The 26,729-nt window shown below is 28.3% G+C and overlaps 1 protein-coding gene across 6 annotated transcripts; it reads left to right on the top strand.

Moving 5' to 3' along the window:
- The first annotated feature begins 60 nt into the window (after positions 1–60).
- Positions 61–26,169, top strand: LOC107438828 (Mothers against dpp). Of its 6 annotated transcripts, none has more exons than XM_016051207.3 (9): positions 61–196; positions 934–1,000; positions 3,350–3,599; positions 8,255–8,426; positions 9,310–9,570; positions 10,581–10,673; positions 16,411–16,638; positions 21,145–21,305; positions 22,190–26,169. In XM_016051207.3, the coding sequence occupies exons 3-9, from the start codon at positions 3,369–3,371 to the stop codon at positions 22,427–22,429; spliced, it is 1,386 nt and encodes a 461-aa protein (XP_015906693.1). In that variant the 5' UTR covers positions 61–196; positions 934–1,000; positions 3,350–3,368; the 3' UTR covers positions 22,430–26,169. The 6 variants fall into 6 exon arrangements, with proteins under 6 accessions (XP_015906693.1, XP_015906690.1, XP_071036388.1 ...); XM_016051204.3 differs by having other exon boundaries at positions 10,578–10,673; XM_071180287.1 differs by having other exon boundaries at positions 164–519.
- Positions 26,170–26,729: the final 560 nt, after the last annotated feature.

Raw genomic sequence — 26,729 nt, 5'->3', positions numbered from 1 at the left:
TAAACTAAAAACGGCTCGTCATTCATTAATAATAATAAGTCACAGTTTTTTTGCTTCCAGCTTTTTGCCACAGCTTTTTCTCTCTGCTATTTGGCAATAGTTTAAGCCCTGGAGGTAATAATAAAAAAAAACAAAAAGAGCGAAATTCCCGACAAGCTGTCGCCACTGAGAATTTCAGACGCCACTAATTTGAGAGGTAATTCCATTTAATTTTTATTTTTCTAACTCATGGTTCTTTTGAAAATTTTGTTTGTTTTCCTTGTGCATTTATTGGCTTTCTGACTCAATAAAATTTGAAGCAGCTCTGAAGTAAAGTTTGTTGAAAATAATGTAATGTGTTGCTACGATTGATACAATTAGTAATAAAAAAAAGAGGTGAGGCTGGACAATATTACCCTTGTTCTGAATGTGAGTAATCAGATGAATGACGTAAGCTCGTAGATTACTAAAACTTTAAACAATATATTATTTTAAATTATACTAAGTAATATCATCTGAATGTATCAAATGTGTTTTTGTGTAAGTATTAAATAGTTGTTTTATTTGAGGAAAGCAAATAAAATTATATTTGTCAAACCAGTATCAATTTAAGTTTTGTAGACTAACATAAATTTATACTTTTATGTTACTTAGGTTTGCATAAATTAATAACCACGTGTAATAAAATTACATTTTGTACTAAATAAGTAATGTTCTACTTTCTAATTTTTTGTATAGTTCTGTTTTTACTCTTGTGCTTAATTTTAATTAAAACTATACCTATTCATTTATCGAGGTCAGTTTCGGAATTAACTCTGGAATTAGGTACTATTTTTGAAAAACGAAATTTTGTTAAACTATTACTAGGTTGTCATGTATAAGTTCACTTTTATTAAAAAGAACAGTTATAATTTTCTCTTGTATTGTATTAATGAATTCATAATTTGTTTACAGGTATCAAAAATGTGTCAACAGCAGAATTCAGTTTTTTAATTTATATCACCATTTTATTTATTATTAGGTAAGTACAATTATGGCAAATTTTATAATCCTTGAATGTTTCAATGACTCATCAACACTTGTTATTATAACATATCTATTTAAGGTGCATTTGTTTATTATTAGTGCTTTGAAGGCTGTAGGGCAGGGTTGCCAAATTTTTTTGATCATCGACCCCTACATAATTTTTCGAAATCTCCATCAATCCCCATAAAAGTAATTTTCTGTTAATTAAAATAAAACTCTATTAGATACTGTGTTTGTACATTTATGATTTTGATTACATTTTTATGATTTTGAACATTTATTAAAGTAATAGTAGTGTAACAATAGTTTTATGAAAAATATATTAATGTTGAAATATAAATACCTTAATATTTATGAAATTATAAGTAAGTAGAAATGATAAGTAAAGTAATGGCGGATTTATTGCTTCGTAATCAATGACATGAGCAAAATTGGTCAATTTTAATCTTAAATCCCCTCGAAACTCTACATTTAATTTATTTTTGTTCTTAGTTAAGATTGAATTTACGTGACTGAAACTGTCTTCAACCATATAGGAACTTGGAAATGCTATCATAAATGGCTGAGCTATTTCGTAAAGTCTTACATATTCTTGCATTATATTTGTCTAAAATTTGCTTATTGTTAAATTTTTAAAAAGCGTCTTTGCTTCAAATCCCCATCATAATTCAGCAAGCTCATCTTTCAGGTTGATGTCCACGTTTTCAATTTCAGCAGAAAATGGCACAGTAATCCAATCAGGGATGTCAATGTTTTCCAAATCTTTAAAACGTAGTTTATAATCGTCGCTCAATTTTTGAAGATTACCTGTATATATTTCCAAGTCTTTTTCTTTTATTTCTAATTGTCACATATCTGAAAAATACTGATAATCCTTCGACAAATCGACCCTTCCGGTTCGGATCGACCCCCGCTTATGTTAAATAGACGCCTGGGGATCTATATAGACCACTTTGGCGACCTCTGCTGTAGGGTGACCTGGGGTAATTCATGATCAAAAAATGCAAACATCTAATTTTTGGAAAAAGCTATTCAAGATAAAATTTTAATATTTACTGGAAGTTTGAGGTTATATGAGATGAGTCCTGTGCTACCTTTGTTTGAAAATCTAATTAGAATTTAAATGATTTTAAGTTTTTAGTGATCAGGAATTACCCCTGCTCTTGATCATTTCTGGGGTAATTCCTGATCACCAGTTTTTATAGTGAAGGGGCTGTTTAAAAATAATTATACAATGGTAATTGACAAATAAGACATCAAGATCAACCAAATAAACAAAAAAGATATGTTTAAGCAGCAAATAAAACGATTTGTTTAAAAAGCAAGAATAAAGATTAACACTTTAAATTTTCCAAAAATCATCGCATCGTGCCATACATTTTAGGCAAGCAGCCAACTCATTCTCGTGTTCTGCTGGAATATAAGAAAGAGTTCCCACATGGGTTACTTTTGCTAGATTTTGTAACTTCGTTAGATGAGAGTGTAAAGTTAGGTAAGGTATTTTCTTTTTCAATCCTTAAAAGAAATTCTCTAATTTTGCTTTCTAGAAGCTTAGTATCCTTTTTAGGCTTATAATTTCTCACCATATTTATATTAGGCTACTTTGTAAACTTAAAAATTATTCTAACAATGTACACACATAAAAATTAAGATAGAAGCAAGGTAAGACAAACCAGAAATGGTGCAAATCAGAACACATTTGTCTTGTATACAGTTAAAAACAAATTTTGTGATTACAGTTAAAATATATTTTACAGTTGTTCCACTTAATAAATATGAACTGTTATTTAAGAAGAGACAATTAGCTATTTTTAATGCTATTTATAAAAAGAAATGACAATGATCAGGTATTACCCCAGTGATCAATAATTATCCCATCTGTAGGGGGCCACATTTGATATAGTTTCCTGTAATAAATTAAAATGTTTACGGTAGATGTGAAACAATTAAACAAAAGTTTACACTATTTTCATATCAGAGAAAAAGAAAGTAACTCAAAATGTTTATTATTACGAGAAGGAGGGGGATCTTTGCAGAAATGTGCACATTTTGAAACCCATCTTTGAAATGGAAAATACAGAAAGCAGTTTAAAAGATACTTATTTTGTTAGATTAAACAAAAAACTATTATTAAGTAAATGTAGTTATACTTTAGTAAAGTGTACAAGCATTCTTGTCCATGTCTCAAATTTAAAAAAAAAAGAAATTTTTTTTAAATAAAGCTTAGGTGATCATTATTTACCCCAGTCACCCTATTTCTTCTTATTTCAGAGATATGCATACTTTTATTATTGATGTTATTATGAATGACATTAATTTTTCAATGACTTTTCTTTTGTTGTAGGATCTCTATAGAAATAATTATGACATCATTAAATAGTTTGTTCTCATTCACCAGTCCTGCAGTTAAAAAATTATTAGGCTGGAAGCAAGGAGACGAAGAAGAGAAATGGGCTGAAAAAGCTGTCGATTCATTAGTAAAAAAGTTGAAGAAAAAGAAAGGTGCAATAGAAGAGTTGGAGAAAGCGTTGAGCTGTCCTGGCCAACCTAGCAAATGTGTTACCATTCCAAGGTCATTGGATGGTAGATTGCAGGTATAACCAGAATCTTCTCTTTCCTCTTTTTTTTATTCCAGATATTTTGATCTGTTTCATTTTATTCTGTTCAGGGGTCTGTCCAGGCCGAATTTACTACCATTTAACGGTACCTTCACAAATTCAACTTTAGGAGAAACGGTAGTTTCACAAAATACTTTTCCTTAAAATTTTATTTTTGTATCCCTTAAGAAATGATAAATCCATATTTTTGTGTTGATTTTTAAATAATATTTAATTTTTTACAAATTATGTCTGAATTTTCACAAAATAGGTACCTCTCAGAAAAACCTCGACAGACCCCTGCAGTTGTTTATTTTACTTTCTAGGCATTAAATTTCAGTTTTTAAGGTACTACTACTCTGACTAATCACTGTTTTGTTAACAAAAGGGCATTTTAGTGATCAAAACCATAAAAGATTGTTGAAAAGCGAAACAACAATAATATGTATTCAAATTAAGGTTGCCATAAAATTTCAATGGTTCTACTGTCTGCATATCATTAAGATAAGACAAATATAGTGAGAAATGTTTCCAGTATGAGTGAAGCATGTTTCACTTAATATCACTAACAATTCATGTTTGTATGAAGCATGCACTAAAATAGCATGCACTTTCAGCACTAAAATACCATTTTTTAGGATTAAAACATTTGAGGAGTTCCCTTTTACAGAAATTCTGTGTAAATCATTCTAGTGAATTTTATGTCCCATGGACTTGAAGGTTTGTTGAATTTTCTCCAGATTTTGCACATAGATGCTTCCTTTGGAGAAAATATGGAGATATTTTACTAATTTAAACTTACTCGCCAGCCTTGAATATTTTGACGCCCACAGCAAATGGAAATTTTGCACAATGGTCTTAAGATAGCCAGAAATGCCCGAAATTTCCAGAAACGTGTTGTGACTGTGGACAGTGTTGGTTTAAACCAGTGTGGTTAAATTATTAAGTCTTTACTATTTTAAAAACATGTATATATATATATATGCAGTCATTATGACAATTTTACTACTTATTGTTATTCTATTATTTTCCAGTATTTTTTTATTTAAAAAAAAATCTATCTTTACATTTTTATACTTTCCTTAAGGTTTGTATTGTATTGATTAAAAACTATGATAATTTTTAAACTAAATTAATACTATTGTTATGTATTATTTACAGCTAAACTATAAATATTGCTGAATTAGGGTGTTCTCATGTATGCTGAAAAAAAAAAAAAAAAACGGGGAATTGTGAGAATATTTGACTAATTTTATACTGGGATGTAACAAACAGTGATTAGGCCGATTATTGAATATTCGGCGGCCGAATAGCAACATTTTATTTTAAAAAGATAAATAATTTTAATAAATATTTTTTACATATAACTAAGTTTAGTCAATATTGAAAAATAATCAAAACTTGGCTGTTTTATTGGTATTGGTGAAGGAAAAGAAAATTTAAGAAAGAAATTTAAATTAATAAAGATAATTAGATATATTTGAGATAAATAAAAAAAATGGACCAACAGCTAATTAAATAAAAAATTAGATTTGTAAAGAAGTTGAAAAAATGAGAAATAGAAAAAAATGTCTTAATTCTAAATCTCAATGCTAAAAATATTTTCCCTCAAATAAATTATTCATTAAACGTAAAAAGAGGTAATCTCTATCAGAAATGCTGCTTCAGAAACACCATTTAAAAAAACTGATTATATGCAAAAGCAAAACAGAATAATAAAAATTGTTCTTAATGTTTGGAAGAAAATTTTAGAGCTAAACATCTCAGTTTTCCGATTACCGTATTTTCGAGAAAGATTGAAGTTTAAAGTCTAATAACAGGGTGGCTACCCACCTGGAATTATCGGGGAATTTTTTTATACTGGAAAAAACTGGAAAAGTCAGGGAAATTTAGATTAAAGCCTAGAAAAATCAGGGAATTTTAAAGAAATGGAAAGCTGGAATTTTTCTCTTAATTTAAATTATTTTACCATCTGTTATATCCACTTTTATTTAGACGTAGAAATATCAACTCAGCAATACTTTTCTTGTGTTAAAATTCTCTTCATTATTACCCTGCTAAACTAGAATGCCATTTCAAACTCTTTGATGTTGGGAAATAAATGAAGAAATCTTTGATCTCTTTGGAGATTATGGCACTATGCAGTTTAGGAAGGGCAAAAATACGGTGGATGTAGAAGAAAGGATTAGGATATTTGCTTCTGTTTATAAATGTAGAGTTTTTTTTTTTAATCTTCTTTTTGTCTGTGGGCTAAATTCTTTAATTGTTCGAGTTTGTTCAGATGCTTTAGGGGTATTTTTTTTCTTTTAGCAGAATTATTCAAAATGTTTTAGTATTTTTTACTTCATAAAATTCTCCAAAATATAATTTGTTATAATTTAATTAGAGATTTTATCTTGCACTCTTTTTCTGAAATCTTTTGTCCAATGAACTATTTTTTCTCAGCAAAGCCAACCAATTGCTAGTAGCAAAATTGTTGCATTAATGCTGATTTTTTGGATTTCATGATAACTTTTATTTTGATGTTTCCGAAACTGTTGTCCTTTTACCTTAAAAAGCTGACAAAAATCAAGGAATGTATAAAATAAACATGTTAAATGATATATAAACTTAGAATAGAAAGATTTATTTATGTTTGTTTATTAGAAGGAAGGAAAGCAAAACTTAGTTTTTTTTTTGTTCTGCACTGTTCTGCTTTTGACTGGTTTCAAGTTAGGCTAATAATAGAGTTAAAAATTGTCTGTCGTAAATTGTCTGTTGTAAAAATTGTCTGTTGTTAAAAATTGTAAAAATTGTCTCAATGTGCTTTTTTTTTATGAAATTTTTTATTAGATATAAAGTGAATTTTTTCAACATTTTTTCCCATACTTAAAAAAAAAGAAAGTTTTTTATTCCATGATTTTTAAAATAATTAAATTTAAGAAAATTTTGCTTAAATATGAGTTTTATTTATATTGTTGTAAATATATTACATTGATGTTAATATATTACATTGTTTTTAATATACATGGCATAGATAAAATGAGTGATTTTTCGACTAACCTTTATAAGATGGAAAATTTTGTAAAACATATTAATCTGACTATTACAAAAGGAAATAAAAGACAATTTGAATGTAAAGAATCTATTTAATTGAAAATTAATATTTATATTATCAAGATTAAAATTAGAATAATTTTTAGTCATTATAATGGTTATCAGTAACTTAAATTTCTATCCATTTATAAAAATTTACGTCTGACACTGAAGTAAAAAATTTAATATTTAAACATGCTGATCTGGAAATTTTAAGATTTTTACTAGAAAAATCGGGGAAATTTGAAACCTGATTTGAGTGGCCAACTTGAATAAAAACATCTACAAGGAAATCATTTTGAAAAAGAAAAAGCCAGATGGAAACCAAGACAAAAACCATTCTTAATTTTTAAATGAAAGATTGAAAGCTAAAAATCTCAATTTAACTTTTTCACATTGCCCTATACTTACGAAAAAAGGACCATAAAGGAATAATGTTTATTAAATAAGCTCTTTAAAAAATGTTTTTATAATAAAAACACTCATAAAAAGAGTTAAACTAGAAAGCTATAGAAAATAAAATAAAAATTTTGCTTAGTAAAGTAATTCGTAAAGTCTATTAAAAATGTGTCCTTAAAATGCCGCATTATAGTTCTTACAGAAAAGCAAGTAAAAAAAGTTCTCAATTTTAAAACAGTGTTATAAACAAAAAAATTTACCTGCCTGAATATAATTTTTGAAAAAATAAATAAGTATGGTTCAGTTTAAAGTAACCTAGCTTCAAATCTTCAAATTTTGCTTTTGTCTTTTAGATCACAAACTAACAAGATTTGAAGTTTAACAAATATGTGTAAAAACAATTTCTAATAATGTATAATGGAAAATAAGACTTAAAGTTTATTTTTTGTTAAATTTATATAAATTTTCCCCAAAGAAACACTCAAGAAATACTTTCCCAAGTAATACTTTGTTGAATATTTGGCTCATTGAATATAAGAGTTCTTAAGAATTAAAAATTTGAAAAATGTGTGAGTGTGTTTTAAAAATTTTTAATTTTAATAAACCTTTTGTTCAATTTCTATCAAATTTTGTCATTTTTAAATTATGTAGTTTAAAATAAAGTAAAAGTTTGTGTACGGTACAGCTCAAAAATTTTTCAATGTGTAATAATTTTTATATTTAATAATATAGAGTTCCAAGAGATACGAAATACTAAAAAAATTGAATTAATCTAAAGGGTTTCAAACTTATAACCCATCCCTAATTGGATCATATTTTTCACATTGTGGCTACCTCCATATTTTGAGGATTAGAAATCAAAAACTTTTGAAAAAAATGCATGTATATTTAGAAAAAGTAAGTCCTATTTCGTGACTTAAAATATAGTCAACTCTGATTTAATTAGCATATTTAAAGTTACCTCCTTCAAAAAACATTAAACTTGCGTCTCAGTACGTGATAATTCGATCATAAGTTATTGAGATGTTCAAAATACATTTTTTATATCCGTTACCATACATAGACGAAAAATTCTCAATTTAAAAACCACTTTGTTTTTGCACTTATTAAGACTTTTTTTTTTTAACGTTCTCAGCTGTTTTACATTTAATAATATATTCAATAATTTTTTTTAAAAGGTTTCTCATCGTAAGGGTCTGCCCCATGTGATTTATTGTAGAGTATGGAGATGGCCAGATCTTCAGTCACACCACGAGTTGAAACCTTTAGAATTTTGTGAATATCCATTCTCAGCTAAACAGAAAGAAGTCTGTATCAACCCATACCATTACAAAAGGGTAGAAAGTCCTGGTAAGTTTTTTTTTTTTTTTTTTTTTTTTTTTTTTTTTTTTTTTTTTAAGGTATCCTACTAGTTTCTACAACTTTTTTTTAATACATTGATGTAAAATTTGAAAAACTAGTTTGTTTTATGTTTTATAAATCTAGCAACAACAACTAAAAAAAAAACTTTGAGGATTTTATTTAGAAGGCAAACATCTTGTGATTTATTTTATTAAAATATTTTTTTAAATCAATTTGCTTTTAAAAATTAATTATAGAGAAGATTTGTTAAATTATTTTTGCATGTGCTTAATTTTTTAAAAAATTGTTTATATTAAAAGAAGTTAGTATTTTTAATGCTTAAATTTTCATTTCAATTTTTAACTTATAAGAAATTGAAATTTTTATAGCCTAATTGGAGAAAAAATTCTTTCAGAATTGTCCATTTATTTTAATTAATAAAGATTATTTTGAAATTATTATAATGCAGTTTAAAAAGTTCAATCAGCAGTAAGTGTACGGTTAAAATATTTTTAGTTGTACAATTTTGTATGCAAAAAAATACTGTTCATTAGTTCACTCTAAAATTAGTTGGTAATTCTTTTTGTTTGTGCTTCTATTTTTACATTTTTAAAAATGTAATAGAATTTACAAATTAACAATCTTTTTTAAAAATTTCAATCCCAGTAAAGTCATTAAAGAATCATGAATATCATGTAAGGTAAAATTATTTATTGTATTGATATATATCTTTTAGAGTAAATGTTCTAAAAAATAATCGAATGGTTAATGTCTCCTTACTTCATTTCTATTACTGCTTGTATTTGAAATATTTAATAATTAATTCATTAAAAATTATTTGCCGAAAGTGCTTTAAGGCCTTTTTATTAGTGTTAAGCATTTTTCATTTTAGTTCTACCTCCCGTGCTGGTTCCCAGACACAGTGAATATCCACCTGGTCATCCCATGTCCAATCCAATGGCTTCATTGTCAATGTCAGTGAATGTTGGACAAAACAGTATGTCTGACCCAACAATGCCTCACAATGTTAGCTTTTCCCCTCAAGGATTTTCATCCTCAAGTTCAAATAACAATGCTCTGTCTTCAGGTATCAGTGTTCCATCTCCACCCACCAGTCTCAGCTCTGCTCCAAACAGCCCATTCGGATTGTCAGGTAAATTATTCATCTCTCTAATTCAACCATGTAGCTGAAATAGCCATTGATACATTATTGAAAACAATCAATTTTACTGGGGTAGTTTTTGTGATTCTCACTTAAATTGGTGAATGTGTTCTGATTGGGGCAGTAGAAAATATGGTGCTTCGCCTGGGAGTGGTTCTGTATTTCAGGCTAGTAATGGTATGATTTTTTTTTTTTAAATCTAGTACTGTTAAAAAGATTCATCTCTTGCCTGTAATCAATGATATTTTTCAAGTACACTAAAAATATGATTAATAAATAATTTATTTCAAATACCAATCTAATTCACTTCACATTTAGTGAACCTACTGCATTATTTTCCCTCTGCTGCAGAGATAGGGTTCTATTGTTGCTGTAACAATAAAAATAGTCTAAAGCTGTTGAAAGAGTATCATTTATATTTAAATCGTCTACACATCTGAAAGTTATTCTTTTAATTTCATTGTCTTCGTTAGGTGTGAACTGTTATAGCTCACAAGAACCCAACTACGAGAAATATAAATTATAATTCAGTTTTATTTGAATTGCTCAGCCAGAAGAAAGTACTTGTAAATTTGGATTTTTGTGTGCAGTTTTTTTTACGGAATTTTTTTTTTTTTNTTTTTTTTTTTTTTTTTTTTTTTTTTTTTTTTTTTTTTTTTTTGAAATCCAATATCTTATTTTTAAATCTAAGATCCAATTTGCAATATTCTTATCTAGTCTGGTATTTGCAGAGAGTGCCCATGAAGAACAGGCTGTGTGTTGTTTGTGCCTGTATAGATATATATCAAATTTATTGGTGATAATGTATAAAAATGAATTATTATACATACGTTTCTTTCCAATAACTTCGTAATTGTTGAAATAAAAAGAAGAAAAAAATTAAGATCAGCGTGTTAACTTCTAATTTTTTTCTCAACATATCCAAATAAATATTTAGAAAGATAGTATTTGACATTTAAAGTGGTCTTTTTACGATTGTTATAAATTATTTATCCTAGCAGAAACACCTCCACCAGCCTATAGCCCTCAAGATGATTCACAACATGGAACAGAAAGTAATCATCAGTCTATGGATACTACCTCTATACCATCAGGTTTGTCTTTCTTTTATACTTAAGACTTGTTTAATTCTAGATGGGGTGGTTAAAATTGTTTTAATCCTCCCTTTTCTTCATTTTACAAGATTACTTCCAACTTAGATTTTAAATTCAAATTAAATTTATTAGAAAGTTATCAGCTTTTGTATAAAGAAAAAAGCTGTGACTAAAAAATTATGTGTCTCTTTTTCGTCAGATTTGTTTTTACTGTAGTTCTTATTATTTTAAGTGTCATAATCACTTCTATTTTAAATGATATTTGAGCAAGTTTAAGGTTTTTCATTTAGTTGGTCTAGAGCAGGGGTTTCCAACTTACATGAGGCCGGGGGCCGCAATTAAAAACACCAGTCACATGGCAGGCCACAACTTTATCAAAATTTTATATAGGACTCTTTTATGTTAGAAGGAACATTAAATATTGCTGTCAGATTTTTATAAAAGTTTTTTTAATATTAAAAAAAAAGACAAAATAACAAGCATTACAAATAATGCTAAAAAATTCTTGAGCATCTAAAATTAATTTTCTTCTTCTTTTTTCCGCCCATGCGATATTCAATTCAAGGAATTTAGATAAAACATGGTATTCATTCCCTCTTTTATGCACTATAAAATTTACTAATGAAAATAATTTCGTCTAAAATGAGTGGTTTCAAAAAGCTAAATTGGAGAATCTCTGATACGCACATGCTAAATTATATTCATAAAATAGAAATTAAAAAAAAAGAAAAGAGCAACATACACGATTATTTTTGTATTTGAATAAATATTTTCTTGGATGCAAAACCTGAGAAATAATTTTTTTTTGCACCCTTGGTATGTTAAATTTCACAGATGACAAAAAAAATGAGTTTTTTTTTTTTAGCAAGAAAAGTATTTTAAGCCCTTATCGATTTTTTACGAAAATTGTCCGCTATGAAAACTAACATATTTTAGTTCGCGGGCCACAAAAAAAGGCTTCGAGGGGCGTATGCGGGCCGCCAGTTGGAAACCCCTGTTCTAGAGCATGAAAATTTAGCTTTTTATTATTTTGACTATTTATTATGTTTCCTACAAATTTTTCAATTTAAAAAAAAACTTTAAATAAGGTTTCTTTTATTTGTACTTTTTGTTTATTTTTATTGTAATGTTTTCTAGATTGATTGGGTATTGTGAGTAGTAAGTTAGCCAAGGTGTCCCCCTATTTAGTTTTGTCTAAATTGTATATGTGTTTTTAACATACAACAAATATTATTTAAAAATGATCTTTTGAATTGGCTGTAGAATAAGAGAGGGTTTGCAAAGCTGTAGAAACTATGGAAAGTATTCTAAAGGCGTGTAAGTGGGTGACATTTGTTAAAAGTTAAAAATGTCATAAATATATTGTATTTTTGTAAATTTTTTATGCATTTCTTCTAAATCACTATAGCTGATTTCTAGTTAAGACCATCTCAATCGGTTACTACCAACTTGACCTATTTGCATTTGTTCTACTTGTGTTGGTTCTTAAAATATTTCTCTTCATTGCCAACTTATTTTGTTCACAACCTGCGTTTCTTGTTTTTCTCCATATATATGTAACAAGTCATCCTTGCTGGTCTTACTAAATTAAGTTCTTTAAATTATTGTTTTATTTCACTATTATGTCTTCTATTTTCTTTTCGTTCTAAGTTCACCAGTTTATTTTCATCTGATTTAATTATCATCCAACATTCACTACCATTTAAAACTATGAGTCAGACTTATGTTTTGTACATCTTTTGTTGCTCAAGTAGGGACTTGAAGCCAAATTTTTCAACTGAAAATAAGCAGCTTTCAAGCACTCAAAAATATTTGTAAGCATTTTAAAAAAAGCATCTTGTAATTAAGGTAATAAAAATCTTTCTTGCTATTGTTGAAATATCTTTATATTTATTAACAAAATTCAAAATAATTTTCAAAGACTAAGCGATCATGATAAAATTGAACTCTTAAAACTCACTAAAGAACTTTTTCTTGATTATATTAGTCACCATAAAAACAATTTATGCAAAATTATAAATATATTCAATATTAAGTAGCTCATTCTATTTTTTTTAATTAATAATTACTTTATTTAATTGTATACAAAAATTAATTCAAAATTATAATTAATTTAACTATTATTTAAAAAGGTTATCGAGTGATACTGATATCGACTGATTTATTTATAAAAGCGTATTCATAGCTGCCAACTCTTCCGGTTTAGCCGGAAGATTTCCGTTTTTTTATCGAAACTTCCGCTTACCAATTTTTTATTTTAATCTTCCGATTTTCCTCGATTTAAAAAGAAATAAATAAAAAAAAATTCCAATTTTTTAAAACAGAACCACGGTCCGACTTTGTACCCGAATGAATTTTTTAGAGCAGAATCAAATTCTTGCATCTTCTCGGCACATGCTCGAACAAGGGAGAAAATCAAAGTTATGACGCAGAAGTTGAAACACTCAGCTGCGTTTCCGAATCTGATTGGCGGTGAGAACGGTCCCTAAATATAGATCCGGGAGAAANTTTTTTTTTTTTTTTTTTTTTTTTTTTTTTTTTTGCGTCATAATCTACGTTTTTGAATCTTTTTAGTTTACGATTCTTTTTTAATTTATGATGTCGAAAAGATCTTATTATCAGCATTTTAAAGAGAGTTATTTGAAAGAGTTCAATTTCCTTCAGAAATCTTCTAAAGGTCTAACTCATGCTTTTTGTGTTCCTTGCCGATCAGATTTTTCTATATCGCATGGTGGTCGCAACGACATTTGTGCTCACGCTAAAACTAAAAAACACAAAAATAATTGGATCGCAGTTGAAAACAGTCAAAAGATTGATTTATTTGCTAAAAGTAACACATTAGAATGCCGTTACTAAAGCTGAATGTTTATTAACTGCATTCATTGTGGAACATAATTTACCACTCAGCTGTTCTGATCATGCAGGGCCATTATTCTGAAAAATGTTCCCGGATTCAAAAGTTATGGATGCGCTAGAACTAAAATATTTGCAATCATACAAGAAATTCCGTCTAAAAAAGAACTAAATTTGACAAAGTCTTTATGTTCCAGTCCTTAGACCGTTTCTGTGGACAATAGTAATGACAGTGATTCCAAACTGTATCCCATTTTTGTAAATTATTTCAATTTGCATCCAATGGATTCTTCCAAGGCTAAAGTTGACTGTGTGTTACTATCACTGCCAGTTTTAGTAGGGGATTCTACTGGTGTGAATATTGGTAATCTAGTCTTAACTAGCTTGAAATCACTTCACAGCATCCCCTTAAGTTGTGACAATGCTCCTATAATTGTGGGGCAGAAATCTGGTGCTTTTTCTGTATTGCAAAAAGCAAATACAAATATAGTCTTGCCTTGTTCGTGTAATAGAACAATAGCAACCATTGAAGAGTTTTTTTTAAAGAGGATTGCTCAAAGAAGAACAGTTCCTCATCTTTATCTTTGTATAAGATTCCAAAAGAGTGATAATATTAAAAGTAGTGATTCTTCAAGCTGCAACTCTACTGGATCTGGTTCTAAGAAAAGAAAAATTGACGAGGCGTATGCATTTGGAAAAGTTTCATCATCAATTCTAACTCGAGAGGAGAGGCTTTTTAATTTCTTTTCTTATGATTTAAGCAATGTCTTTTATTTATTTCTATAATGTTTTTTGTTTGATAATTTTATACATTTTTGCAATTTGATGCACCTCAGATTCATGTGCTGAGGTCTGCTCTTTTAAATTTAATGAAGGACTTTCTTGTCAGATTTGTAAAACCAAATATTTTACAAGAATGTCAAACTTATTTGGACATTGATTACAACAATCCCCTTAATCAGAAAGGAAAATAAAGATCTGATTGTTGGTAATTATGCTTCAGATATTGTAGAAAATCTTCCAGCTTCTGAAAAAGAGAAGTTTTTCAAAGCTGTTAGGAAATACTTCTGCACTGTATGCGATTATATCAGATTAAAATTTTCTTTCAAAAATGAAATTTTGTGCCATGCAAGTGTTACAGATCTTCAAAAGATTCAGGATGCTTCTTTTGCTGACATCAAATATTTAATCAAAGATTTCCCGTGATGTTAGCAAACACTGGTGAGGAGAAACATGTAATAATGGATAAATTGCAACAAGAACTGTGCCAATTGCAAATTAAAAAGAGTCTCGAAACAGTGAAAGAAGATAGAATGGACAGTCAATGGGTTTTTTTGGAGAACTGAAGAATGAAATGGGCCGATATAAATATAAAAACATTTCTAAATTTATGTTAACTGTGTTATCTTTCTCACATTCAAATGCAAAATGTGAACGTGCATTCAGTCGGGTTAAAAAAAAAAACAAGAACATAGTTTAGGTCATCTCTTAGTGATAATGTGCTAGAGAAAATATTACAAGCTGTTTGTAAAAATCAAAAAATTGCCTAAAATTGAGGATCTGTTGCAAAATTCAGCAGAGTTGCATGCAAGAGAGCAAGAATCCTCAGTATAATGCGGACCTGCAAGTATTTAAAATGATGGCGCTTTCCTACACTTCAAATCAATGGTATGCTGAAATAGATTGTGGTTAAATGAATTGTGAAAACGTTGAATGTTTCTTGCATAATTCTTGGCAAAAATTGATACACTCGTGGTAAAGATAAAATATCTCATTTTTTAAAACACCCAACAAAAAAAGCGCTTTTAAGGGCTTTTAAAATCGAAAATAAGCCCTTTTTAAAAACACTACACACCCTGACAAGTATTTTGATTTAAACTGGTTTCACTATCCTTTCAAGCATCTTTTAGCCTTATTCTATTATCCTATTTTTGATTTAAATATTTATATCATTATTTTTAATTGCACTTATGTGTAACTTTGCTACCTTCTCAACAACAAAAAATCATTTACGGTACCAGAACTATTTCCTGTTAGTCATAACCTGGAACTTTCTTAATTTACTGTTTAACTAATATATATTACTACCAACTTAAAAACTTGAGAATCTTCAATTATTTCCGTTCTCATTCTTCGTATAAGGCTAATGTCACTAGCAAATGCTAGCTATCGCATCAATATTTGTGTTTATATATTTTGTTATGTATATGTGTGCATATTTAACTATGCATTTCAGTTAAAGTTAAATGATTTACCTGGCTAATTAAATTAGAAGTGTCAATTTTTAAGTGAGAACTGTTTTATTATGCAGAAAGGAAACTTTATTTATGAAAGTAAATTTTACCTCAAAATATGAACATTTATTCACTGTTCAACATAGTCACTATTAACATTGAAAAATTTTTTAAGTCAGGGCACCCGCTTTTGAATCCCATTATCAAAGAACTTTGCCACCTGACTCTTAGTAAGATCATTTCCCAAGCGCTTTCCACCAATTAAAATCAGATGGAAGTTTGGTGCTTTTTGGAAGTCGGGGTTTTTACGATCCAAAACTTTTCCATTCATGACAATAGGCTGACCATGAATATTTGTTCTTTCTTCGTTATAAAGTCATTTATCCACATTTTCATAATTCATTACACCTTCACCATAAACGCCGGTGAACTTCGACAGGCAGGACAACCTTTTTTTTTTTCATTCACTAAACGCACTTCCCAATCGGCAGAATTACTGATTGACATGGTGACCATGCACCCAAGAACGGCAGAGGCATAAAACATAATTGATCAGTTATTTTGAACTTGAATGGAATTAATCCTTACATTTAATATCTTTTGTAAATCTTCTCCCATTCATAGTACTAATATAATTCTTTGCCTTTCAGATGCTGATGTATCTCCAGTCACCTATCAAGAACCACAATATTGGTGTTCAATTGCATATTATGAATTAAATTCTAGAGTTGGTGAAATTTTCCATGCTCAAAACCACAGTATAGTGGTAGATGGTTTTACAGATCCTTCTAACAATCAAAGTAGATTTTGTTTGGGACTTTTATCAAATGTAAATAGAAATTCCACTATAGAAAACACTCGACGTCATATAGGCAAAGGTATATTCCAGCATCTTCTTCAGCGATGCTTCGTTTTCTGAAACTTTTTTTTTCATGCTCTGGTGTCTTAATTTAGTAAATTCAATATAAAATTATTTTGCTCACCTCTACTTACAAATACTTTAAAAGTAAATTTGAAATATGCCTATTTGTTATTTTTTGGTTAACTTGTTAAAGTTTTAAAAATTAACCAATATTCTACCAATTTAAGTTTTTATTTCTTTACTATTTTATTAAATTTATTTATTTATTTATTTATTTTTTTTTTTTTTAAGCAAAGCAGATTTATCTGAGATTAAGATTATGTGAGTTAGTGCTGACTGGCAGATGTCATTTTATTCAAATGTTTTTTTTTTCTTCACACATTAAATTTAAAATCAGCATTTCCTGATTGCTAATTTGATTTCACTTAATTTTTTTTTATCTATGTAGTTTCTCTTAACCAATATATAAATTCCGAAAACAATTTATAAAAGATAGACGTACAATTTAATTTAAAGCCATTCGCATCTGCTTCATCCCCTCTGGATAAGGAATTTTGTGTAATTCAAATTATTTTCTAGTTATAGCTGTTTTTACGAAGAAAATTATCACAGTCAGTGGCATACGCAGAATTTTGTCAAGGGGGGTGTTCGTAATTTTCTGAAACTACTAAAAGAAATTCGAATCTGTAATAAAGCACTATCCCTAATTTAGACAGCTGGACAATTTTGACTTTTTATTTAGACAACATTGTTTAGTTAAATTTTGATTTGATTTTTTAAGTTTAAGAACATAATGTAATATTTTCTGAAAAAAGTTCAATGCCATATGGGTGGAAAGTAACACTTTGAGGGCCACTTTCACATTCATCAGATTTTGTTATGCTAGAAATGTTTTCTTTAACGGAAGTATCACATTTCGGTTCAACAGAAAAACTTACATTGGTACTAGATGCTGTCACTTCACTAATTTCAGGTTGTGATTTTTTCTCAAAATAATTAAAAATTGTTAAATTTTTGCGTTTAGACATCCTAAAGATCCAAGAACAGCAAAAATATATACGTATATATTGGCACAGAAATATCCACTATGCTACGATCTCAAAGTTTCGAGCTGGAATGAATAACTTCAGCGAGCACAGTATCTCCAATGGTATTGTTATTGATTTCTTCACTAGTCGAAATAGTGGCGATGACGGGTTCGGCGATTGAATGAACTTTTTGTTAAGACAAAACAGATTTAACAACAAGCGACAGAGATAACTCGTAGTCTGACTAACTAACTCCACTATACTCCGTTCCCCCTTTTATGTAATTTTTCATCGCATCTCCAAAATTCTCGAATTGTCTGAAAGACGACAGAAAGTCTAGGATTCCAGAATCATCACGTAAAGACCTCGCGAATGACAGCCAGTCTCGAAAACTATACTGGCTGGACAGAAAATAACCAGTCCGTAACAGTATCACGTGAATTTGGTTTCAAAAGTACAACCCTATTATAGTAAATGTTTTTTCAGTACTCTGAGAAGTACCGTGAGAAAAAAAAAGTAGGCATAAGGCTAATAAACATTAGCATTAGCTTACATTTTAATAACAATATTTTGAATAAAAAATAGTTTCTGATTATGTGGAAAATGTTAACAGTAAAATTATGGCATAAAATTTTTGGTTTTATTTTTGTGTATTTTCATCTGTTTTGTAAAAACATTTCTGTAGGATTATTAGTTTCTCAGATTTTTTTCCCTTTAGTAATACATTTTATGAATAATATACTAAAATCTACAAATGTTAAAAACCTTAACATATTATTTTTATGAAAAGAAAAAATAAAGTATGCTTTCAGACGTGCCAACTCTCCCGCATTTTGCTGGAGTCTCCCGAATTTTGAGTTATTCTCCCGCCCTCCGCAATTGATTCGAAAAACGCCAGAATTTTACTGCAATCGACGGCCAAACTTAAAATTACCTATAGTTGGAATTGATATTGTATCTAGCTGTTTTTATAGCGTTTAGTGCATATTTTTCCATGGTTGGCAACATTATTCTTTTAGGCTTCGTATATTAAAAATAATTTTTTTTTTTTTAAAAGATGTCTTAGTCGAAACAGAAGTATGCAACCAACTTCAACAAATCATGTACCAATGACTTTAGAAAGACTTAATTGCGAAGAGCTGAATCTGAAACTCTTTTTTTTTTTTATGCATATAGTAGAGAACCATTTATCCGGTATCAAGATTATCCGAGGGGAAATTTTGCTCGGTTCTCCCGCCATTTAGAACTAAAACGATATGGAAAAAAAAGCGGGAATTGGACTCATCCTTGAAGTCGAGTAGAAGAAAATGTGAAGTTGAGTAGAAGAAAATGTGAAGAAGGGAAGAATTTTTTTCCCTGTTTTCCCAGAGAAACGTCATTTCTTCCGCGACCTTGAAGATTTTAGATCTTGATTTTCTCCTTTAGGCCGTCAATCAAACTCAAAGGAGTGGCATGCTGATTTCGTTTTCTGTTTGATTTACGAGGGGGTGGGGAAAATGCATTGCACATGCATATCAGTGAACAGAAGATGAAAGAGAAAAACGTATTTATCTATTTAACATCGATTAATAAAAATAAAATATTTTTCTTTTGAATCAATTCTGATTCTTTGGAAGTGCGGTATCATTCGCAAGTTTTTCTTGATGTGGAATCACACTTGCTTTAATTGAAAATCATGTTTTCATAAAAAAATAAATAAAAGGATAATTGTCTTTTAATTTAAACATACAATTATTTTATGAAGCAGATTGCAGTTTTGTTTTTCTGATTCCACTACGTTTGATTATTTTTTTATTTTTTTTTTCCTTTTCATGATAAATTTTGCACGCAATAAATTATTTTTAATCCTAAATTTTATCATTAGGTTTTTTTTTCCGTTGATCTTGCCTTGTTCCAGGCTTTAATATTTATGCTAGTGCCTTTTTTTTAACTATCGTTTCGGTTCGATATTTTTTAAGTGTTGTTTATATTTAGATTAATAAGTATTCCTTTTATTTTATCGTCCCCCCCCTTATAATTAGGTATGAAATATATTGTGTTATTTAATCATTGGTTTTGTTTATTAGTTAATTTAGGAATTGCAATTTATTTTTTAAACTTGTTTTTCTTCTCTAAACTTGCAAATTTTTTTATTCTTTTAAATGATATTTTTCTACAATTTTTTTCATTTTTAGACTTAGGAGTGCTTTTCTTTTTTCTCTTACTTTAAAATGTGTTTACACTTTTTCCTTGTAATTTGGGTTTGATAAAACATCGATTAACGACACTTTTTGGTCGATCCAGAAAACCAGGAGATTAAGACATCCGGGATAGCGATGGTCCCGAGCATTACGGATAATTGGTTCTCTATTGTACAGATTTTAGTATTATTATACATTAGTATTGAATTTGTTTTTTAAAATAAAATAGTTCTTCAATTTATTTATTTTTTAAAAGTTTTTGTGCATTTTTATTATAGTGTCTAGGGTTTTTGCATAATGTTTTATTAAGGAAATGGTATTTATTTTTTTAATTAAAAGTATCTACCTAATGTAGTTTTGTGTTGCTAAATCTGTGTTTCCATTTAATATTTTTCAACTATTTTTGTGCTCTATTAGTGTGTAAAATTTCTTGCATTCTTATATTTAATAAAATTTTTACTTAAAATTCCTTAGAAGTGTCAAATGTTGCATACCGTGCACCTTTTTTTACCCCTTCTGAATTCTTGTTAGGGAAACTCCTGAATGATAATTTTGCTAGGTTGGCACGTCCAGGCTTTTGATTAATATTTTCTGGTTGTAGATAAAATGCCATCCTATTTTAAAGTTAGAAAAATTAAAATTTAATCTATATAGCTATAGTTATTGATATTATGTTGTGTATAGATTTATTATATCATATTTCCTGTGTTTTCAAACACTTTTTCTTTGTTTCTTAGCACAGTTGTAGAGCCTACTTTTTATTGAGTAGTGTTTTAGGTACACTGTGCAAAATAAATTGCTCTGCCATTTTTCATTGAGATAACTAATTTTTTTTTATCTTACATTGTGGCATCAGCATATATTCAAGCATCTTAAATTGTATATAGTCAAGCTTTGGCTTGTGGAGATTGAATGGTTTAAATTAATTTAAATTTGTTGGCTATATTAATTTGAAAATCTTGTACTATGTTCAATGTGTATTAAATAAATGCTAAAAATATTTACATAGTATATAATTTTAAGTAATATTTGCAAGAACTTATTTTTTGTTATACGATCTATTCTAAAATATTGAAATCAATTGGGAATGTTTTGGAATACTTTCTTCACATTTTCCCCAGTGCCAACCATTCTAAAAATTTTAATATTGGAGATTTTAAATCTATAAATATATTATAAATTAAATTTAGAAATTTTTATAATAAATTTAAATCCATACATTTTTATAACAAAAAGCTTTAAAAAAAAAACATCCAATAGATGAAATATAAAAAAATAATTAATTTTCTAGTTTTGATAAGTTGTTTGTTTCAGGCATTCACTTGTACTATGTAGGAGGAGAAGTCTATGCTGAATGTCTAAGTGACAGTGCCATTTTCGTCCAAAGTAGAAATTGCAATCATTCTCATGGATTTCACCCTACCACAGTTTGCAAAATACCTCCAGGGTGCAGCTTGAAAATTTTTAACAATCAAGTGAGTTTTTATTTTACTCATACTTACTCCGTGGCAAGTTCAGATATACTTTTATTTCTAACAGAAGTATTAGTTTACAATTTATTAATCAGTTAAGTCCTTAAATTTTGAATAGCATTCTACCTACAGGATAATTCAGAATTGCTCAAGCAGGTCAAACCAGAGTTGAGCAAAATGTGATTGATTTCAAATAATCAGGATTATAATTGAAACTATGATTATTATCTTAATTTATGATTCTTATTGTCTACCAAAATATCAAATAAACTGTATTTATTGATATGTGGCAAGCTTTATGGATAGAATTTACTGTTCAAAAGCATGTCATTATAAGCTCTGTTAAGGATTGAGATGTCATCGAAAGCATTATTAATTACAATAATTATCAGAAACAATATCGTGATTGCTAATTAAAGTTAATGAAAAGATTAACAAATTTAAAAGTATTTTAAATTAAATTGTAAAGAAATATTGCGTCGTACAAGGACTATTGTTGTTTTTTCGCTGCGTAATATTCATAGACAGTCTCTTGAGAATATATCGTAATTTTAAAATTCCCATACTGCCCGAAGCTGGTGCATCGTAAGATATTTACCTATAACAAATGCACTAAAGAGCTACTGTATTTTGCAACTTATGTAGACTATTTTAAGTTAATGTATTAGCTATCTGGCCACAGAGTTCATATTTTTTTCAATTTCCAATTCTTGTGATTAACTTTTTTCCTCCATCACATGTAATACTATATTTCAATAATTTCCCAAATTGATCTGTCAATGCACGTCAATTGCTTTTTATTTTTATGACGTGCTAGTAGATGTGTTCAGATTGTTTTATTTTTTGCTTCAATCATATAAATTTTTTTTAATCATATGATGTTCCAGGAATTTGCTCAACTTTTGACTGATGCTGTAAACCATGGTTTTGAAGCTGTCTATGAACTGACTAAAATGTGCACCATCCGCACAAGTTTTGTGAAAGGATGGGGTGCGGAGTACCACAGACAGGACGTAACTTCAACACCGTGTTGGATAGAGATTCACTTGCACGGTCCTCTACAATGGTTAGACAAAGTCCTTACTCAAATGGGATCTCCACAAAATCACATATCGTCTGTATCATGACGAAAATTCAACTGTAGTCTTAAAATAGCTCATGGGAAGTGCTATCAATATTTTTATGTTTTAACTCTCTGCCATACATTGCATCTAAGAGTGCTTTAGCAATGTCAAATGCTCATAAAACAAACATCACACATTTTATATATAATCACCCATGATTAAGTTTCCCCCCCTCCTTTTCTTTATAAATTTTGGTTTATTTTGTTGCATTTCATTCTTCCTATCTGGAATCCATACAATTTCTTTTAAAATTGCATTTTAACATAATAATACAAAACTTTTAAATTAGCTGTTATATTTCATTAAAAAAATTTTTTATTTCCTTTCATAAATGGTTTTACATTCATTGCTTTTATTTTATATATGCATTTTAGAATATAAAAAGGTGAGCATTTTTGTATTTGAATTGCAGTTTTTATTTTACATTTATTTTTTTCCTAAAAAAAATCTTTGAATTGTGCATTGCAAGTTCTAAGATTAATTTAAAACTAAGCAAGTTTCCTTAAATGCTTAGAGGAAACTCTAGTATTTTAAATGTGTAATCTGGGCTCAAAACGAGTTACAACAAATGCTGAGAATCAACATTCTGTGATCTCTATAGCAAACTTTTCCACACATAATGATTATTCCTAATAAAAATGGTTTTCTTTTATTGCCAAAATTGAATAGAAAATGTTATAAGTGTTCCATACCAGTGTTTGTAATATTTAAAATTCATTTCAGACTCTTAAAAATTTTGTCTTATTTTGTTCAAAGTTTTTGTATTGCAGTTCAAGTCACTCATTAGATATACTCTTCTGTAACATCTTTATTTTAATATATTAAACTATATTTTAATTGTAATTGGTAATAGTACGGAAATATTACTGTATCATAGTTCATTATATGTGTATATGGATAGTTCATGTTGTATGATACATAGCTTATGTAATTTTGAAATGTTCATAATTTCTATTGTGGTTAGATTTCATGTTCTACGAAGGCAAACATACTGATAAATGAATGCAATTTCTCTTTTCATTATAAAATTTTGTTTTGATATGTACTTTGAAAAATATTAGTAAATTTTTCTGTGACTTTTATCAAAGAGTTTTTGAATGTAAGTCATTTAAATTAGTTTTTAGATATGAAATTTTGTTTTATTAAGAAATGCCAGCTGAAGTTAAATTTTTTAAAATTGGTGGGACCTTGTATTAATCTGGAACTTCTAATAAATCTTACACTAAAATTTGTTTTATGCATTCCTGTGTGTCAAATTAACTTGCCATTTTTTGGTAGTAGCTTTAAGTATTGTGTGAAATCTTTAAAAAGGAAAAATTGTTGTTGCAATAGGTACCATACTCTGTTCATTCACTTCATTGGTACAAACCTTTTCCTCTGCATATGATTTGATCTCTTCTTTTAGCGGATTTATTGTATGGTTTCAGCCTTTTAATTGTGGAATTCATTAAGTTTGTGTTTCTTTTTAAATATAAAATAACAAATGAAAAGTTACTTTAAAACTTATCATGAAGAGTCAGAGCATTTACATAATTGACTCCTTATTTTCTTTCAGGCTGTTATTTTTATTAAATATGAATTTGCATGTTAAATATTTGTTTTGCATTTTATAAATCTTATTTTTAATCAAGTTTTTAATATTTAAATGTCAACCAAATATATATTTTTTTAAATTATCACTCCTCATAAATTATGGTATCTTTTCACTATTAAGTTTTAGATACACAGTAAATAATAGTTAACTGTTGCTGTATGAAAAAGAGTAATGTGTGTAACTGTAGCTGAATAAATTTTCAGACATTGTTTTATATATAATTGATATTAAATACATTAGAAAAGTGATGAAATATAACTATTTCAATTTATTCAATCGGTTTTAATAACCTGTAGTTAAGCATCATTTCTGCTACATTTGTTATTTTTCTTAATATAGAAAACATATTTTGACTCTACACATTATTTTGCACTAAAAACATATACAATTAGTAAGTCTGTGAAAATGTTGCACTGTAGTTGCATAGCTATTTTATGAAATCTTTTAACTAAATGCAAAGTATATATAGCTGCATATATGCTTACGTGTGCCTATCTATTGCCGAGTACAATTGCTCTTTTTATAGCAATCTTAAAAATTATTTTTATTGCTGTTATGCTCTTTTATTTGCATTGAAGTGGACTTAGCATTTATAAATCTTTGTACATATATTTTTTGCTAATGGTTTATAAATATATTTATTATTGATAATAATATCCTGCCAAAGAAGTATATTTCTTAAATTAAAATGATTGAATATATTTTATATGTTCAAAATGTATTTTTAAATAGAATGAAAATGAGTGGGTTTTCATTAATCAATTTTCTTCTGCAAGCCATTTTTTTTCCATAAAATTTCCAAATACTTTTTAATATTAAAATTGCCTTTCTTATGTCTGTGAATTATGAGATTTTCAATGTTCAAAATAATTTTTATCATATACTTTTCGTATTTTAAAACTTCATAGTTTTGTGTTTATTATTCTTTTACTGTGTGCCTTTAACTTTCATCGTGACGAGGTTTCGATCATAAGTATTCGTGCCTTGTTAATTTCATTTGTATGATTTCATTTTAGTTTTATTTCTGTTAATTCAATCTAAATAACTCTTTTAAAACATAATTCTTAAAAATCCTCGACACATTAATTTTCAAAAAAAACTTTATGTAAAAGTTTTGCATTTGTTTTTAAAATTATATAAAATATATTAAATGTTAATAAAACGTGTGTGACCAGTTTTATTTTAAAATGTAACAATCTTGTAAGATACAGATTTAAATTATATAAAATGTGTCTTTTTAGAACTCTCTTGCCCTGATCACTTGTTAACTATTTCTGAAATAAGAACCTGTGCACAATTTGTAGTATGTTGAGCTAGCTAAAGTTGAGATTCAAAACTTAAATTCCTGTACTGTACCAGGGTTGATGCAAACGAATGCTTACCATTAAATCTCTCTATATATATGATAAATTAGAAAATTTTCTTACAACTATTAAGTTACGTGACATGCCTATTTTCCCCCATTATTAAGTTAGGTATTGACCCTTGGGACTTACTTGCAGCGTGTTTAAAAAATTTGGAGACCTCCTGCTGTGAGTTCTGAAAGGATTTTTATTTGCCATTACCTTGACTATTTTTAACGAAAGAATTTAGAGAAAAAATAGCAGTGGAAAAATCTCAAATGAAAATGGATACCACTTACAGATTTGTAACACACCTTAACATTCTTCTATTTTCTAGTTATTTAGTGTATTGGCTCTTGTGAAATTGATTGTGTGATGTGGAAGATCGTAGAAGTAATCCAGAACATAAAGTATGTTCAAAATGAAAAATGATTGCTTTTGTTGAGTGACGTTTGCACAACCTTGCTATAAGAACATTGCTGGATTACTGTCGATGGAATTGTGTGCGTGCAATAAGAATGTTGCAAGTGATATATTTTACTCCTTAGTTTCACTTATATTATGTAGAGCATGCCAAATTTTACTTTGATTGCCACATTCAAATGTTTAATAATTAAAATTGATTATTTATGTGCTTTCAAACTATTGTTCTGAGTCAGTAATGTTCTGATTTTATGTTTGCTAAATTTTATTTTTATTGTTGTGCTTGTCTTTGTTTTAAATGACATTCCTCATCCATCGGACAACGTTATTTCTATCGCAATAAATGTTCACATGATTTGATTTCAATAAATCTGTACTCATAACCTGTCTAATTATTGAAATTTTATATTTTGTCTGTGTAAGTTTATTTACTGAAAGTTCATTAAAATTAACATTGTGTCCATAATTAATAGCACTTGGGCGCAGACAAGACACTGGTCCCTCTTTTAGATTTTTTTTTCCTGATCCTCTTATTCCAAGTAAAAATATATTTTTTAATTATAAAAAATAGTCTAATAATTAAACAATCTATTGATTTTGTAAGTTAAAGAAATTTCAATGAGTAAATACTGTTTCTCATATAGCTAAATAAGTGCCAAATTTTAAAAATTATTGTTTGGAAGTGAGCCGTGTCTAGAAAATTTTACCTTTAACGCAAAAAGGGTTACCGTTGTCCCCGTGCTATATTTCATACCAAAAATTATTAAAATTCTAAATGTAATATTGTTTCATTTGTTTTGATTTTCACAGGACTGTTTTTATGTTTACACGGGCACCAGGCGTTTTATTATTTTGGGGCATTTTATAGGTAAAATTAAAGAAAAAAATTTTTATTTTGAATAATTTATAAAAATTATAATTCATACAAAGTAATGAAGAAAAA

Source organism: Parasteatoda tepidariorum, chromosome 4, assembly GCF_043381705.1.
Source record: "Parasteatoda tepidariorum isolate YZ-2023 chromosome 4, CAS_Ptep_4.0, whole genome shotgun sequence".
Classification (NCBI taxonomy): domain Eukaryota; kingdom Metazoa; phylum Arthropoda; class Arachnida; order Araneae; family Theridiidae; genus Parasteatoda; species Parasteatoda tepidariorum.
This window is presented reverse-complemented; position numbering and strand designations above follow the sequence as displayed.